We start from the raw sequence: 14390 nt of genomic DNA, 5'->3' as shown, positions 1-14390 counted from the left end.
CGGTTTATAACAAACATAAAGAAAAAAGCAAAAGAACATCTTATTTAAGTTGCTTTATTACAAAATGACCTATTTATTATTGGCACCTCTGTTAGTCTGTGGTCCATAACATTATACTCTTTAAAATCCCACCCAACTGTGGGCTAAAACATTATATTAATGAATATAAACGGCTATGCTGATTTGTTAAACCACAAAGACAAGTATTTTATTGTACATACACCTGTATTTTGAACTAACTAGTTATCACACTAGTCTTAATTACCCCAGTGCTCGTTAAACATACCTTCATCTTTTATGTTCAGTATAATATTATTCCTGTTTTTATGTATTACTTTTTTTTTTATTATGTTTTATTTAACAGCTGTATAATAATTAATAATAAAAAGGCCAGACAAGGAACCACCATATATATTACAATAAATGTTGTGATAATTTCCTGTAATAATTATTATTGGAATTATATGTCACGATTGTGCTGTATTTAATTTTCTGGATGCATTTTAGTTTTATTAATTTTTTTACTCTGTGGAAAAGCAGTTATGTTTTCCCTTTGTTCTTCATGTGGAGTGTAGGGATATTATTTCCAGCTTTGGTAATGAGGTTTCAGACTGGTTACCAAGGGTTGCAGACTGTTTTGTTTTTACCAATCAGCGAGTCGTTGACATCTAATGTGTTTTTTTTTTTTTGTTTTCTTTTTACGTTTTTAACTGCTTAACCTCCAACACATTTTTACAGTGTAAAAAAAAATGCATCCTCCATCTTCCACAAGAACAGATTAATGTTAGCGTATATAATACAGCACTTTTAAAGGCATTAGTAAGCAATATCGGAAACAGATCATTCCTGTTGCAGAGGAAACAGTGTAGGTATTGGAAATGTACAAATCTGCAGCTAAATTTGCTGGTGTATCTGGGCGGTTGGTATTTGATTTTTTTTTTTCACAATTTCATTACCTTTTCACAGGCACAACATATTCTATGGAACATACATGAGGTATTCCCAATAATCTACAGCCTATTGCGCAAACCCACATAATTGCACATTTTTATGGGCAATGTTTAAAGTATGAAAATGTTATACATAGATTTTTTTTTTTTTTTTTTTGCTGTACACTTATGACCCTGGACATGACTACAGTGGCTTGCTTGTTTGTTCGAACCAACGATACAGTAAAAATAAGCAACACCTGAAAGCCATCTGTCAATATGTACTGCACAATAACCCACTAATACAATAACACAGAATGAAATTTGTGAGCAAGATTGCATTTCAGATTTTTTTTGTGTGTGTGTGTGGATGGCCACATTATTTGGAAAAATCCCTTTGCCCTGACTCTGCTTGCCTTGTTTATGCAACTGTGATGCCCAGCCGGTGTTTGTGTATTTTGTTTAAACCTTTTATTTTGGTCCTCGTGCCCAGTTTCTTTGTCCCCTTGTTCTTTGTTTGATTTTAAGGATACACGCTTAATGCAGCTTCCTTGTGTACGAGTCTCTTTCCTGCTAGTACCATGCTGTCTGTATGCTGCTCATCACACAAGACAATGGTCTCTCACAGGGGCACTATTTATTTCAGTCGTCGCTATTCTGACAGCCCCACTTGCATGTGTTGCGTCTGTCAACGTAATCTGCTACTTCTGACCCTCTTGAAGGCAGTCTTTCTCACAATCCTGAAGACCCCTGAACTGAATTGTTTTCTGCAGGGCTGTGATCAGGCCTGGTCAGTCACTTTTCTAGGGGTCAGAGCGGGCCAGTGGTTTCTGGTACTTGCTTTGCATCCACACTCGGCGCATGACCACCCCTTTCCCCCGATTCACCTGAAGCCGTCGGTCCTCCAAGTTTTGGATTTCATTCAAACCAGCATTCGAAAACAAATTGTGAACTTCAACTGTTCAAAGAAAAAGAAAGCATGTTTACCCTTTCAAACACATCCACAGTTACCGTGTCTGATACTGACGTCAAGTTAAATGTGTTTAACCAAAATACAATCAAAACGTACGTGCTTCTGCTGAGAATACCGAAACAGGATATGATTGTCCACAAAAAACGATAATTTCTTGTTTATATTTTTAGTTTATAATAATTTTTTTTTTCTTTAGCAAATGCAGTCGGACCTTAAATTTGGTTTAAAAATAAACCCAAAGAGTTATTTTAAATAAATAATAATAAAAATGACCTTTTGTAAAAAAGTAGACGCAGGTGCCATCTCCACGGACGTAGAAATTTTCAGACAGGCAGCGGCCTAGAAAAAAACAAACAAAAAACAGCTACAGGAAAGACATTGTGGTGTCAAAATACTATGATAAAACATACAGTATACACAGATGCCACCATGTTTCCCTTACAGGTGGGCTGATTAACTTTTCAAAGCAGTGGTCAAGGCTTACTGACTTAAATGTAGATGGGCTGATGGAAAAAAACTGGATCCACCTGTGCTAAATAACGGCGGGATTTATTGCCCATTGTTCAAGAACGGTGTCCTTCTAAATGGACTGATGCACCAGGGAACTCATGTATTACATGTTATTAAATATTATTTGATGAACACCTATACTGATACTATAAAAATAGAGTCCACCATTTCAGTTGAATCATGAAGTCTTTCCACCATTTCAGTTAAATCTGAAGACTTTCTAACAGCAACTAAACTACTGGTGAATGTGTTTTTGTTTTTTGGGTCCTTTTCCTACAGTATGGTTGTGTGCTCATCTATCCATTTCATTTTCCATTTCATTTTCACCTTGTGTCTTTAGTCTTTATGGGGTGAGCGTGCTTAATTAGGAAATTTCCCACCTTATGATATGCTGGTAAAATGCCTCCATAATGAGCTTTGTTAGAGCCTGCAAAAGTGCTGGACAGATGAACCAGGACAGTAGCTCTTAGCTGGCCCAATGTCAGTAACATGACTCTTAGTGGCAGTAGCAGGTTAATAACATTTGATGTCTATCAACGCTATAAAGGCTAAACAGTATCTCCAGGAAGTAAAAAAAAGGATCTTGAAAAACCACGGGCCCCTGAGAAATGAATGCATTAAAAGGATTAGAATGCTTCATTAGGTTTTCAAAATGATAAAAAATGTAAGTCACGAAGTACCTCTTTTAAACCGAAGTTGTGACAGATCATATCTGCCATAATCTCTGAACAACAAGGTTCCCCCAGGTTTTAGCAATTGGGCCAATCTGTTTACAACTCCCTGCATCCTGTAGAATATGAGCAAGGCACATATTAATGATGAACAAGGTAGATAAGTCTTAGTTTAATCAAAGCGTAAAATGTAATTAGAGCGCATTAACATGGTCCCTGGCTGACCAACACCTAACGCAACTGGACCCTACAACCAAATCCATCCAAATGATTTTCCAAATATTTTAAAAATGAACAAGCCATGCAATTGTGTTACACCCTGTACCAGGTTACATACTGTACCCATTATTTATTTTCAGAATTGATGCAATACGACCCTATTACTTATATAATCCGGAACATGACTGCTAATAAAATCAAATATGTGCACTTAATCCCATTCCAAATAGACACGTCCCTATAATTGGAATACAGTAATCCCAGGAATCTGTTTGGTATTCTATGAAAAACTATTCCTATCATACACTGCAGGCAGGCAGTAAATATAAACCTGTCTTCTCTGCCAATTCATTTATAGATTTGAAGAACAACAAATTAAAAATCTAAATATGAATGCAGACTATAAGAACTCTGAAGCGAGACTTGGCTGACGGCTTATCCATATTCAGAATTCAGATCATCTGATATCTAATAGCAACTTCCTGACGCAGTGAAATGTCAGAGCTTATTACAAAGCACAGTGAACCAAGCTTCTCAACCATTAGGGTTTCCATTAGAATATATCTAGATTCTCTCTGCAGCGACCTCCTTAAACAAAATACATATGTATTATACAGATAATTTTAAGGACATTTCATACATTTTGTGGTTTGTTAAATCCATTATTCTGCAAAAAGTCAGTCTCCAACACATTGCCTTTGTTCTTTCTAAGTACAGTCCAATGACATTTTATTGAGTGCACAATGCAGTCATTACCTGCTTTGTCGAAAAAAAAATTATTTGCAGCTGCATTAAAAAGGCAACACAATCTGTCATCTTCAAGCCTTACAAATGTAGTGCCATTTGAAAATGGAAAAAAAAAACAACTGGTGTACCAAATACTGTAATGCTGTTAGAAAAACTGGAAAAAAAAAACAAAAAAAAAAACATTTTTAGATGCTTGTCTTAACTGTGGCCTGGTGCAGAAAAATGCTGATTTAAGCAGCTTTTTACAAGCAGAATGACTGCATCAGTTTATCAGATCTACCTGAAGTGGTGCTGTATCTAAAATAAACTTAAAAATTAGATTATCTTGGGGTATTGTGACAAACTCACATTGCTAGGAGACAACAGCTGATGAATGAACTCACTGAACTAATTCTGTCCTCTACCCTTCCCGTACCTCTCAGGGTGAATGGCGGAGAGTACAAAGACAAGGAGAACGATATCCAGGCTCTCATCTGGAAAGGGGAAGGTGGATGCTTCTTCGCACACATCATGAACAAAGGCATGACACCGAACTGGACTGTAATTCTGGTGGGTCTATTTTGGTAAGAAAGATTTAACAAAGAGTAGACAGTGGATACAGGATAGCTGGTTAACAAAATCGACTGGAGTCACTTTGAAAATGAAAACCTGAAACAAAACGGAATATGTTAAAACAAACTGCACACCATTTGAGTAAAATGCCATTTTTTTAAACTATCACATGTGGTACAATGTCAATTTCATATGTACATTTGATATATATGACATACAATACGGTATGTATATACAATATTTATATTGTATATTTGTATTTCAGTTTTGACAAACACTGTTTACATTTTGACACAAAATACTTGATATACAAACACCAGTTGCGGCTTTAATAGAAACCGTAAATAACTCCTTCACAATATTTATAATGCTCAAAATCCCTAAATGCAAACTACACTATATAAATAGAGTATATAAGAATTTATTATCATTGCGTTATTTAAGGCAACTGTTAGGGTTTCTCTTATAACCTTGTGTAGATGTTTTCATCTAAGTATTGTCAAGTCTGCGTACATCTTCCAAACCTAAAAACTAATGAACAGTATTTTGTGTTACAGAATGAGGGGTTCCTTCCTATTCTTGGCCTCTATTTTTGACCACTGTTCACCAAACCCACTGTATTGAAACCCTAAGGTAAAACACTAATGCACTCAACCACAGTGCCCATGCATGTTACAGAGAGTACTGCAGGGCATTTCAGTAGCTTGGTCTGTGTTTACCCTTTTAAAAATGGTATTTAATCTGAAGCAAATCTTACCAGTCTGAATGGCCTCTATAGTTCAGCATCTCAGCAGATTGCTGTATTTATGTGGTACATACTGTATAGTAAAATGTTGCCGGCTTCTGTCACTTGATAAAAAGGAGTGAGAATTACAATAGCAGTGGTTTCTGCTGTTCAGCACAATAGACTGCATCGTGCATCATTTGAGCAGCCACTGTGACTGCCTGACAGGTTACCTACATGATGTGAGGTCTGTGTTCTTGAATTAGCACCTACCTTTACCAGCTCCACTGCCTGAGGTGAGAAGTCACAACAGTAAAGAAATACACCTTTCTCTCTGCAAGAAAACATATATATTTAAGTCACTAATTTATTTGTGAAAACAAAAACCACACTGCCACCCGATATATTATGGTACTATCAATGTATTATGCACTTTCCACTGTACTCTCAGTGTACTATTTCATGTATTATGCTACTATCATGTACTTTCAACTGTATTTAATGTAGAATGCATTTTTTTTTCTGTATATCAAGTATAATACATTTTTCTGTATTTGAAGTATTATGGATTTTCTTGTTTTTACTGCATCTTGTAAAGCGCTTTGTGATGGTTGTTTACTATGAAAGACACTATATAAAATAAAGATTGACTGATGTCATGGTTACCACTCCTTTAATGGTAAAGCACGATATGCATGAAGGGCGTCTCTTGTTATAACATGTCATCTCGTGCAGTAAGGACGAGACAACTGCAAAGCAAAGGTGAATTGCTTATACAATCTCTTATATAAGGCATTATGTCGTGCGTAGGTTGTCTCCTTTTGTATAAGGGATGTCATCCCGTGCCGCTTAGGTAAGAGGATCGTGGAGCAAAGCTATGCACAGCATGATCTATATGCAGCAGGTGTCCTGGAAATGTATCTAACTATTTTTAGCATTTCTAGTGAGCACTGTCTGATAGAAGGATGTGAAACAACTAGTCAACTACCACAGCATCATAGCATTTTTATTCATTTCACTGCTGCACTGTTTTCCCAAACACACGTCTCGCATTTGTAAACTGGGTAGCTCTGGCCAATGCTGTATCGTGACCTTTTGTCTAATGAAACATGTATTTCACTTCCAGCTCTCTTTTCATTATTCAGTGCTTCTAGATATGTATACAGAACAGAATATGTCATTCCCAACATTCATTGCAGCAGCCCATGTTTGCTAAAACACCGCCTTCCGAGTACTGCCCTGGTCCTAACCCCTGCTCTGAAACCTTGACGGTGTGGGTGCAGGTTTATAATGCTGGCACATATCCAATGCTCTTCCACACCCCCACCTCCGCCTCACAGTACTCACAATAGAATTGCGTCTAGGCAGAATAAAAGCCGAGCTGGGGAACTAACCTGTAATCTCCCAATAGGAAAGAGCATACCTACAGCAATGTACCATTGGGCCTTGATTCATTAAGAATATATTCAGGATCGCAACAGATCAAAAAAAAACACATAACTGTGGTACATGTAGGAACTCCTCAATTGAACACTCTGGGCCTACTTTGAAAAAAGCTTCACAGAAAAGTATTTTGAAAAAAGGTTGATCCAGAATAAGGCAAAAAAAAAAAAAAAAAAAAAAAAAACCCTATTATTTCTATTATGTTACACGTCCTTTTATAAACAGAGGTCGATTGCCCAAGTATGTACAGTAACTCAAGAAGGCAGCAACTTCCCACATTGAAACACAACAAGCTGCCAAAGTATCTGCTTTTGTCATGCGTCTTGTGTTTTGTCAAACCGAACGCTCTTGAACAGTCCAAACCATGCTGCAAACATTGCTGCAAACATCACCACAACGTGGCTGCTAGTGTACTTTAAAAAAAAAAAAAAAAGTGGTACTTCATCTAAGGTTTTATTCATTAAATTAAGTACGAAAGTCAAGGTTAAATGCTTCCTTAGCATTCAAATAACTGCAAACGCTTTTTTTCTTTGCCATGCCAAGATATCAGGACAAAATGTTCTATGCAGAGAAGGAGGTTGCTAGTAGTGACATCAGAGGCTGGCATTAATGTCTGGCAGCAGGTTTGTGCAACATGTCTAACTAAGACTTGTAATATAAAAGCCATTCAAAAAAAATAATGAAAAGCCACCACATATACTTGCAAATAGAACAAAATAAGGCATAGTTATGCATTGTTCTTCTAGTAGATAATTAAAGTGAACTTCAACATAAAGTGCTTTTTTAATTCCAAACAGATGTGGACACTTCAAGGAGCAAGCTGACTGGGTAACAAAAAGTTCAGATAAAAAAAACACTAATTGCACAACAGCTATCAGGGGAACTGTAATGTTTGCAACTCTCTTAAAGGGTTCCGAAAAATATAGCGTTACACGTCCCCACTGTTGCTATAACCTTTAAATAACGTAACTGTTAACTGTTAACATCCTGACGACTTTTTACACTTACAACTTTAAAGTCTATTTCAAAGCTTTTTTTTCAAAATGGCCGTCTAGTGCACTGGGGTTTGAGATATGTCCTCTAAATCACGGCAGAAAGAGCGATTAAAAAAATAAAATAAATAAAACATAACAACAAGTTCTCTGGCTTTTCTGTTCCGTACCACATCATGGATTGTTATTGCTAGGCTACAATGTGGGCAATAATCCTTACACATCTGTGACAGAGATTGAATGATTCTTAGTTAGATCTCCCTCCCGTCCTGTGATCAACAACACTGCACTTTTGTTTACTGTATTCACCATAAGCACTAGAGCACGCACTGTCAACTGATGTTTGTGTATGTTACATGTGGGCCAAACCACAGATTACAAATAAGCAATACACACCGCTGTATTGCTTCATTATCATTGTTATTATTTACTGCTGTTTTGCCATCAGGCCATCGCATTTAAAAGAAACCATTTAACAACATTGCAGCTGGATTATAATTGTCTGTCTGTTTAGTAACCACTTTGCCACAACATCACATTTTGGAAAGAGCTTTGAAACAAACTTTAAAATTGTAAAAAGTTTACAATGAAATTAACAATGAAAAGAAAAATTGCAGGTACATTCAGTTCCAAGAAGGGACAAAACGTGGTAGAAATGACATCAGCACTTCCATGTTACCAATCCAGATAAAACGTGATCAGTGGAATGTGAACGTATTCGATTTTATTGTGTAGTCTCTGCTAATTCTAATTTGTGGACTGTGTCACTGCAGGGAGGGCTCCTCCCTTCCTTTCTCTATAATATTTAAGTGCTGGGGCTGGAAGAAAAAATGGAACACACTGAACATACCTATAACACTGTTATAACTTACTGTGTAAATGGTCTATCCTTCAAATATCCCTCCAGAAGAATTTGAATAAATTATAGACCAGCACTGGCAAATATGCGTCCCTAGAACCTATTTATGTTCTCACCCTGCAGCTGTGCTTGAGCCTTCACTCTGTGGGAACTTTCTTAAACAATGTTACTAGAAATTTAAAAAAGACATGTTCCTTATTAAACAATATAAAGCTAATAACCTTGAAGAAGGGCCAATGGAGTCCTGCCATACAGCTAGTTTCAAGTAGATTTACAATGTCGCATGCATTAATATCACAGCAGGTTAATATCATTAGATGATGCTTTGTTGCTAATATCTTATTAGATTCCTAGAAAAAATAATTAAACATGAAGAAAAAGAAAAAGCAAAGACTGTGGTGTTATTATGGATGCTTATACTTTGTTGGCCGACTAGGTAACTGGTGACTTCAATGACTGCTCTGTTTATATCATGCTATAACACCTCTGGCCACAAAGCCTATTTGTTATTGGCCATTGACAGCACTGAGATAACTCTTTGGTAAACACCATTTAATCATCACAACATAGTTTTAAGATAAACTGCAGTATTTTTTTTTTTTTTCATCAGTTGCCGAGATACTCAGCTTGTTCTTAGTTAGAATATCCTTGGACATGCTTTTAAAGTTGCATGCAGTTGTTTAGATGTTTTACACAGGCCCGTACTACATAGACTCTGATGACATTTAGCTTATCGAATCCAGCTGTGGCAGAGACAATAGCATCACTTTGCAGCCTGCGCCACCAGGTCTTTACCAATTGAGAGAAAAACTAGAAAACGATATCTTTTGAATTACACAACTTTCCAGTTTTTAAGAAAAAAAAAAAAAAAGTCATGGTTTGCGTTTGTTTTCGATTTGATTTCGGATTCAGTTTCGGATTTGTCCCAAACACCTATTGTTTGAGCAGGGTTCAGATTCGGCCGAATACTTAGGATTTGGTGAACCGAATCCTACATCCGCTCAGACGCACTCATTTTAATACATCCCTCCAATGTGTGCAGTTCATGTTTAAATAAAAGACATAAATCCGGTAGTGAAAGTAACGTATTTAATAACAGGTATTGAAGAACAAGAACACGTTTGACGAACTCTGTTGCAAGCTTTATACTGGTGGCACACACTGCCCCCCCCCAACACAGCATAGGCACATCACACTTTTCATGGAGTAAAGTTACGCAGTAAACCTGTAATATATAGTAACGGCAAACTATTATAGACTTTTGTGCTTTGTTGCTTTGTCTGTGAAATGTGGTCTAGAGATCATACCGAGATTAAAAAAAATAAAAACTCAGTGCACAGAAATATACATTTTTTGTAACTTTACAACTGTCAGATGTGCAAGACGGTTGAACAATATGCTTTAGTAAAAGACATTTTACGTCACTGTAATGTGCCAATACAAGCTGAACCATTTGCAAACTGCTGTTTTATTAAAATCATTTGAAATGCGTTACACACACGGTGCATTTAAATCAACGTCGGATTTTATTTTACATGGAGATTCAGGTCACTCACAGTAAGTTTTTCCTCACAGCTCTCAGATCAGGTCACCCAGGATGAAACGTCATAAAAGAAAATAGTGGGTTATGGCAAAGATGCAGCACTTTTTTATAAAGGTAAAACGGTTCTGTATTTTATATTTTATTTCTGCTGTGGGTGGGTAATCTTATTCAGGGATATATTTCCATTCTGTAATAAAAACACTATTATCTAAAAAGGCTATAAAAACTATAGATTGTGCTTGTCCCTTGTTAGTAGCTGCCATTATGTTTTTCATTCAACAGTTTCCTTCAGTTTTCTTGACTCTGTTTGTAGATTTGGTATTCGGTTCAGTATTCGGACAAATCTTTTGATATGGATTCGGTATTCGTCCGAATCCCCAAAACTTTGGTGCATCCCTAGTGACATAAGCACTCATACCACGGTTGTCGGTGGGTGCATGTGACAGATGCTTCCTAACCCATGGCTATAGTTCTTGTATAAAATGATTCTGTGGTGGCAAAAAAATATGGTGCAGAGGTCCCAGCTCAGCAGCTTGCAGCATTGTGACTGCATGCTTTGGCAGGCGCTGAAGAGCCTCGACACTTCTAGAGGTCCAATGACTAATAGCTTTAGAAGTGTCAAAATAAATAACTGAAACAAACAGTTCATTTCTTCAAGCTCTAGTACAATACTGCCATCTTTGTGAGGTGATGCTGACAGACAGAAAGAAAGAAATGTACAGCGTACACACAAAGAGACAGATGCATTATTACACAGACCAACCATAAAAGATACAGTATGTTGCTAGGTAATACAGTTACAAAGCTGTTCGATTCATACTTACTTCAAGGCATTCACAATAGGAAACACACTGTTTCCAGCACCGCACCCAACCTAAGAATAAAAAAATAAATTAAATGTGTCTTTCAAAAATGAATGTAATCTAGGAGATGCTAGATTTAAATTACAGCTTGTCCTACATTTAAAAAATGCAGGATTAAGCATGGGATCGAACTCCTTTGAAGGTAACAACTTACACATTATTTTATTACAAATATATTCTTCAAAGACACTAACACTCAAGTCTATTGGTTTTTTGCTATTGGTTGGACCTCTACTTAAAATTAAAGCCCACTGTTTGACTTTAGGTGAAAACACATGATCTCCTGACCTCCACCAACCCTAAACAGCTGTCAAACTGTGGGGAAGCCACAATGGGAAACAATGGAAATGAGATGACGCCACTCCACAGAACTAGAGCAATATTAATAAGACGATTTTGAATGCAAATTCTTTCTAAAGTTTGATTGAACAGCACAAGGCAGTGAACCCATGAACCTTTTATCAAATTTATCAAAATATCTATTGACTGTGGCTTCAATCACAGATGTAATATTGTCGAGACATCTTTCTTGCTATTAATGCTTACTAAGCCTCTCCCCCACCTATAAATCTTTCATCAAAATGCTTTACTCTACCTCGAAGATCCTGAATGCTGCTTCACTACCTGGGAAGGTATCCACATATTTCCACGTCTCACTGTTTCTTCCAGAGCCTCCACAGGAACTAACACCTCCATAAATCACTCCTCCTCTGTGCTCAGTGTGAGGACTGCTGTGTGCAGAAAACCCCTCTGATTGCTCAGGCCGTGGGTCCTTGCTGTTGCAGAGATTAGACCTACTGGCAGGAACGGCTACATTACACTGCCCTTCCTCCACACCCAGCCCCTCTCGTCTGTGAGACAGAAGCTCTGGAAACTCGAAGAACAGCCAGTTGCGGTCTTTGAAAAACTTGTTTTGATGTGTCCTATAAAACTCATCCCAATATTTAACAGCTTCTTTATCATATGTATCTAAAATTAAAAAAACAATAAAATAAATAACAGAAGATACAGATGTCTTTGTGACTACACCCTTAAATTAAATGACTTTTAAGAAACAGGACCAATTCGCAAAGGCACTGGTGTGTATGTATAAAACAGATTCACAATTACTAACAAATTCAGTTATTAACTGTGCAATGTATGAAAACCCTCAAAGTCCTCCATTAAAAGGCTGTTCTTACTGTTTCAAATAGTTCAGCTGTATTTACCAGACACATTTTGAATTTTGTGGATTTCAAATACTAGCACATGTAGAAAACTCAATAATACTTTTACATTCTCTATATAGAAAATATTAACAAAAAAGCCTAAAAAGCAACTTGGCGTTTGAGAGAAATATCAGCGTTACCTTAAATAATGTATTTTTTCTTGCTCACTTTGTATAATTTCGTGTTTCAGTCATCACATTCTGATGACTTTTTAAAACTCACTTTCAAGCACTCGATAGAGCTCTCGTGATCATGTCTAACTCCCAAGTACTTCGGCACACCAAAGTGTAACCAATACACTGCCCTCGTCCCTCTGGTCTAATCTAGTACATCAGTAAGAAATACCATAGAGAACAAATGTGGCATTTCTAACATGCAGTAGGGGTGGTGTTGCAGGGGGGCAGGTTAATAGCTACACTCTTTTGTAGCAGATGTAGTTAGACATGGGCACTATATATAAGCCACAGGGGTGTTTTAATTGTAAATACCAACAACAACAAAAAATACATCTGCTAAAATGACCGTGATATTTTGCACCCATATCAAGTTGCTCTTTAACAATCTGCTCTAATCCTATTTACCTCGTTCCTCGAGAGGAATCTGCACACAGGAATTTTCAATGGCCTTCTTCCTTGCATCTTCTTTTTCTTGATGTGACCACTGGACATGATCCCTGTAAAAAATGCAATTCTGTTGAAACTTTGTTTGAACTCTATGTGCAACAGTTCAGAACTCAGGGCATAACTGATCTAGAGAGCTGCCGTTTGAGATTTCCAGGTTTCTTAACAGCCCCAATAACTAGGAATTACTATTTTTTTAATGTCAGTTTTTAATACTAGACTCTGGTTTTAATTTCATTAATACACACTTAAAATGTTTACTACAATTAGTTTAAAAAAACACCATTATTAATATGTTACTGCAATGACTATTCATTTACTACAAGAAGATAACTAGGAAGAACAGATTCACAGAGATGCATCTTGTCATGCTCTGTCCCTGCTTACAGCTGAGACTTTATTTTGGTTTCATGACAGATAATTTGCTAACTCTAATGGAGCACAGATTCTGAAATCAATAACTTTAAAACACTTCTAAAGAAGCAGCAGTTTTAATATTTAAGGGAAAAAATATCCATAAACCCACCACATATTATGTTCAAACACCTTCTTGGGATCAGTTAATATCCTTGCACCAAGGGGTGCGGTGGGTCGGTCACTACTCCAAAGTCTGCACTGTGGTCCAGTTTTTCTTTTCCATGCAATACTAGACAGGGCATGAAAAAACGTGCAATGGCTCTTCAGCTTCATTTTCTGTGGGAGAAGGGGGAAACTCTTAGCATTACTACAAGTATTTCAGAAATAACCTCGTTTTGAGAAGATGAGTGGCTTTTATTCTTTGGCTCAATACCTGTAAACCTTCATGCTTAATAAAATGTAATCGTTGAATTCGTATGGCGCTCATGTGAGCTGAAGATTTTCCTAAACTAGATCCTATAGCAGAACAATGACACTAGTAGCAACAGCTGACCGTGGGGGAAGCTCTCGTGAACGACTCCATTCTCTCCTTCACCTGACAATACCACCCTGTATAAAGTATTGTTATGATCAACACGTTTTAACATCAATCATTTTTGGGTGTTGTGTGACATTCTAAAATGCAATATTTTAAAACCTGATTGATCAGCAGTCTAGACCCACGCTTCTTAACTTATGTGACACTTTATTTAAGATCGGTTATAACCGCTTTTACAACTGTACACACATGCAGTACGCTTTACTGTCAGTCTGTATTCACAAACTCAATACTTCTCGCACCTCCCCAGTGAAAAGTGAAATATTTCAGTAATATACTGCACCTGACAATCCTCTCCCTTAGTTTGGCTAAGGTGTCTCATTAAACTCCTAATAAAACCTGGATTGGATCACACTGCTATGCAACAGAGCATTATTTCCAGCTCTGCAATCAAAATAAATTCTTCATGAACAAAATATTACAGAAGGTGCACCCACAAACATTACTTATGCATTATATGCAATGGTAATCATGCTAGACAAGTTGTATCTACCAAGGGCGTCGCAACGTTGTAAACCTGTCACACGGAAGAAAACCGGCTAAGGGGCATAGGGCGAGGTTAAACATCGGAGCAACGTTGGT

At 37.0% G+C, this 14390-nt stretch overlaps 1 protein-coding gene across 2 annotated transcripts; it reads right to left on the bottom strand.

Annotated features, from left to right (window-relative positions):
- Positions 1-38: 38 nt before the first annotated feature.
- On the bottom strand, positions 39-14336 carry mettl8 (methyltransferase like 8). Of its 2 annotated transcripts, none has more exons than XM_041261890.1 (10): positions 14302-14336; positions 13380-13546; positions 12815-12906; positions 11621-11994; positions 10987-11036; positions 5599-5659; positions 4465-4604; positions 3093-3199; positions 2176-2241; positions 39-1887 (listed from the first exon to the last, which is right to left on the bottom strand). In XM_041261890.1, the coding sequence occupies exons 2-10, from the start codon at positions 13541-13543 to the stop codon at positions 1733-1735; spliced, it is 1209 nt and encodes a 402-aa protein (XP_041117824.1). In that variant the 5' UTR covers positions 13544-13546; positions 14302-14336; the 3' UTR covers positions 39-1732. The 2 variants fall into 2 exon arrangements, with proteins under 2 accessions (XP_041117824.1, XP_041117823.1); XM_041261889.1 differs by lacking the exon at positions 14302-14336 and adding an exon at positions 14092-14293.
- Between the last annotated feature and the right edge of the window lie 54 nt (positions 14337-14390).

The sequence above is a fragment of the Polyodon spathula genome, chromosome 10 (genome assembly GCF_017654505.1).
Source record: "Polyodon spathula isolate WHYD16114869_AA chromosome 10, ASM1765450v1, whole genome shotgun sequence".
Taxonomy (NCBI): Eukaryota; Metazoa; Chordata; class Actinopteri; order Acipenseriformes; family Polyodontidae; genus Polyodon; species Polyodon spathula.
Note: the sequence above shows the minus strand (reverse complement) of the source record. Positions and strands in the feature narration are given on the sequence as shown.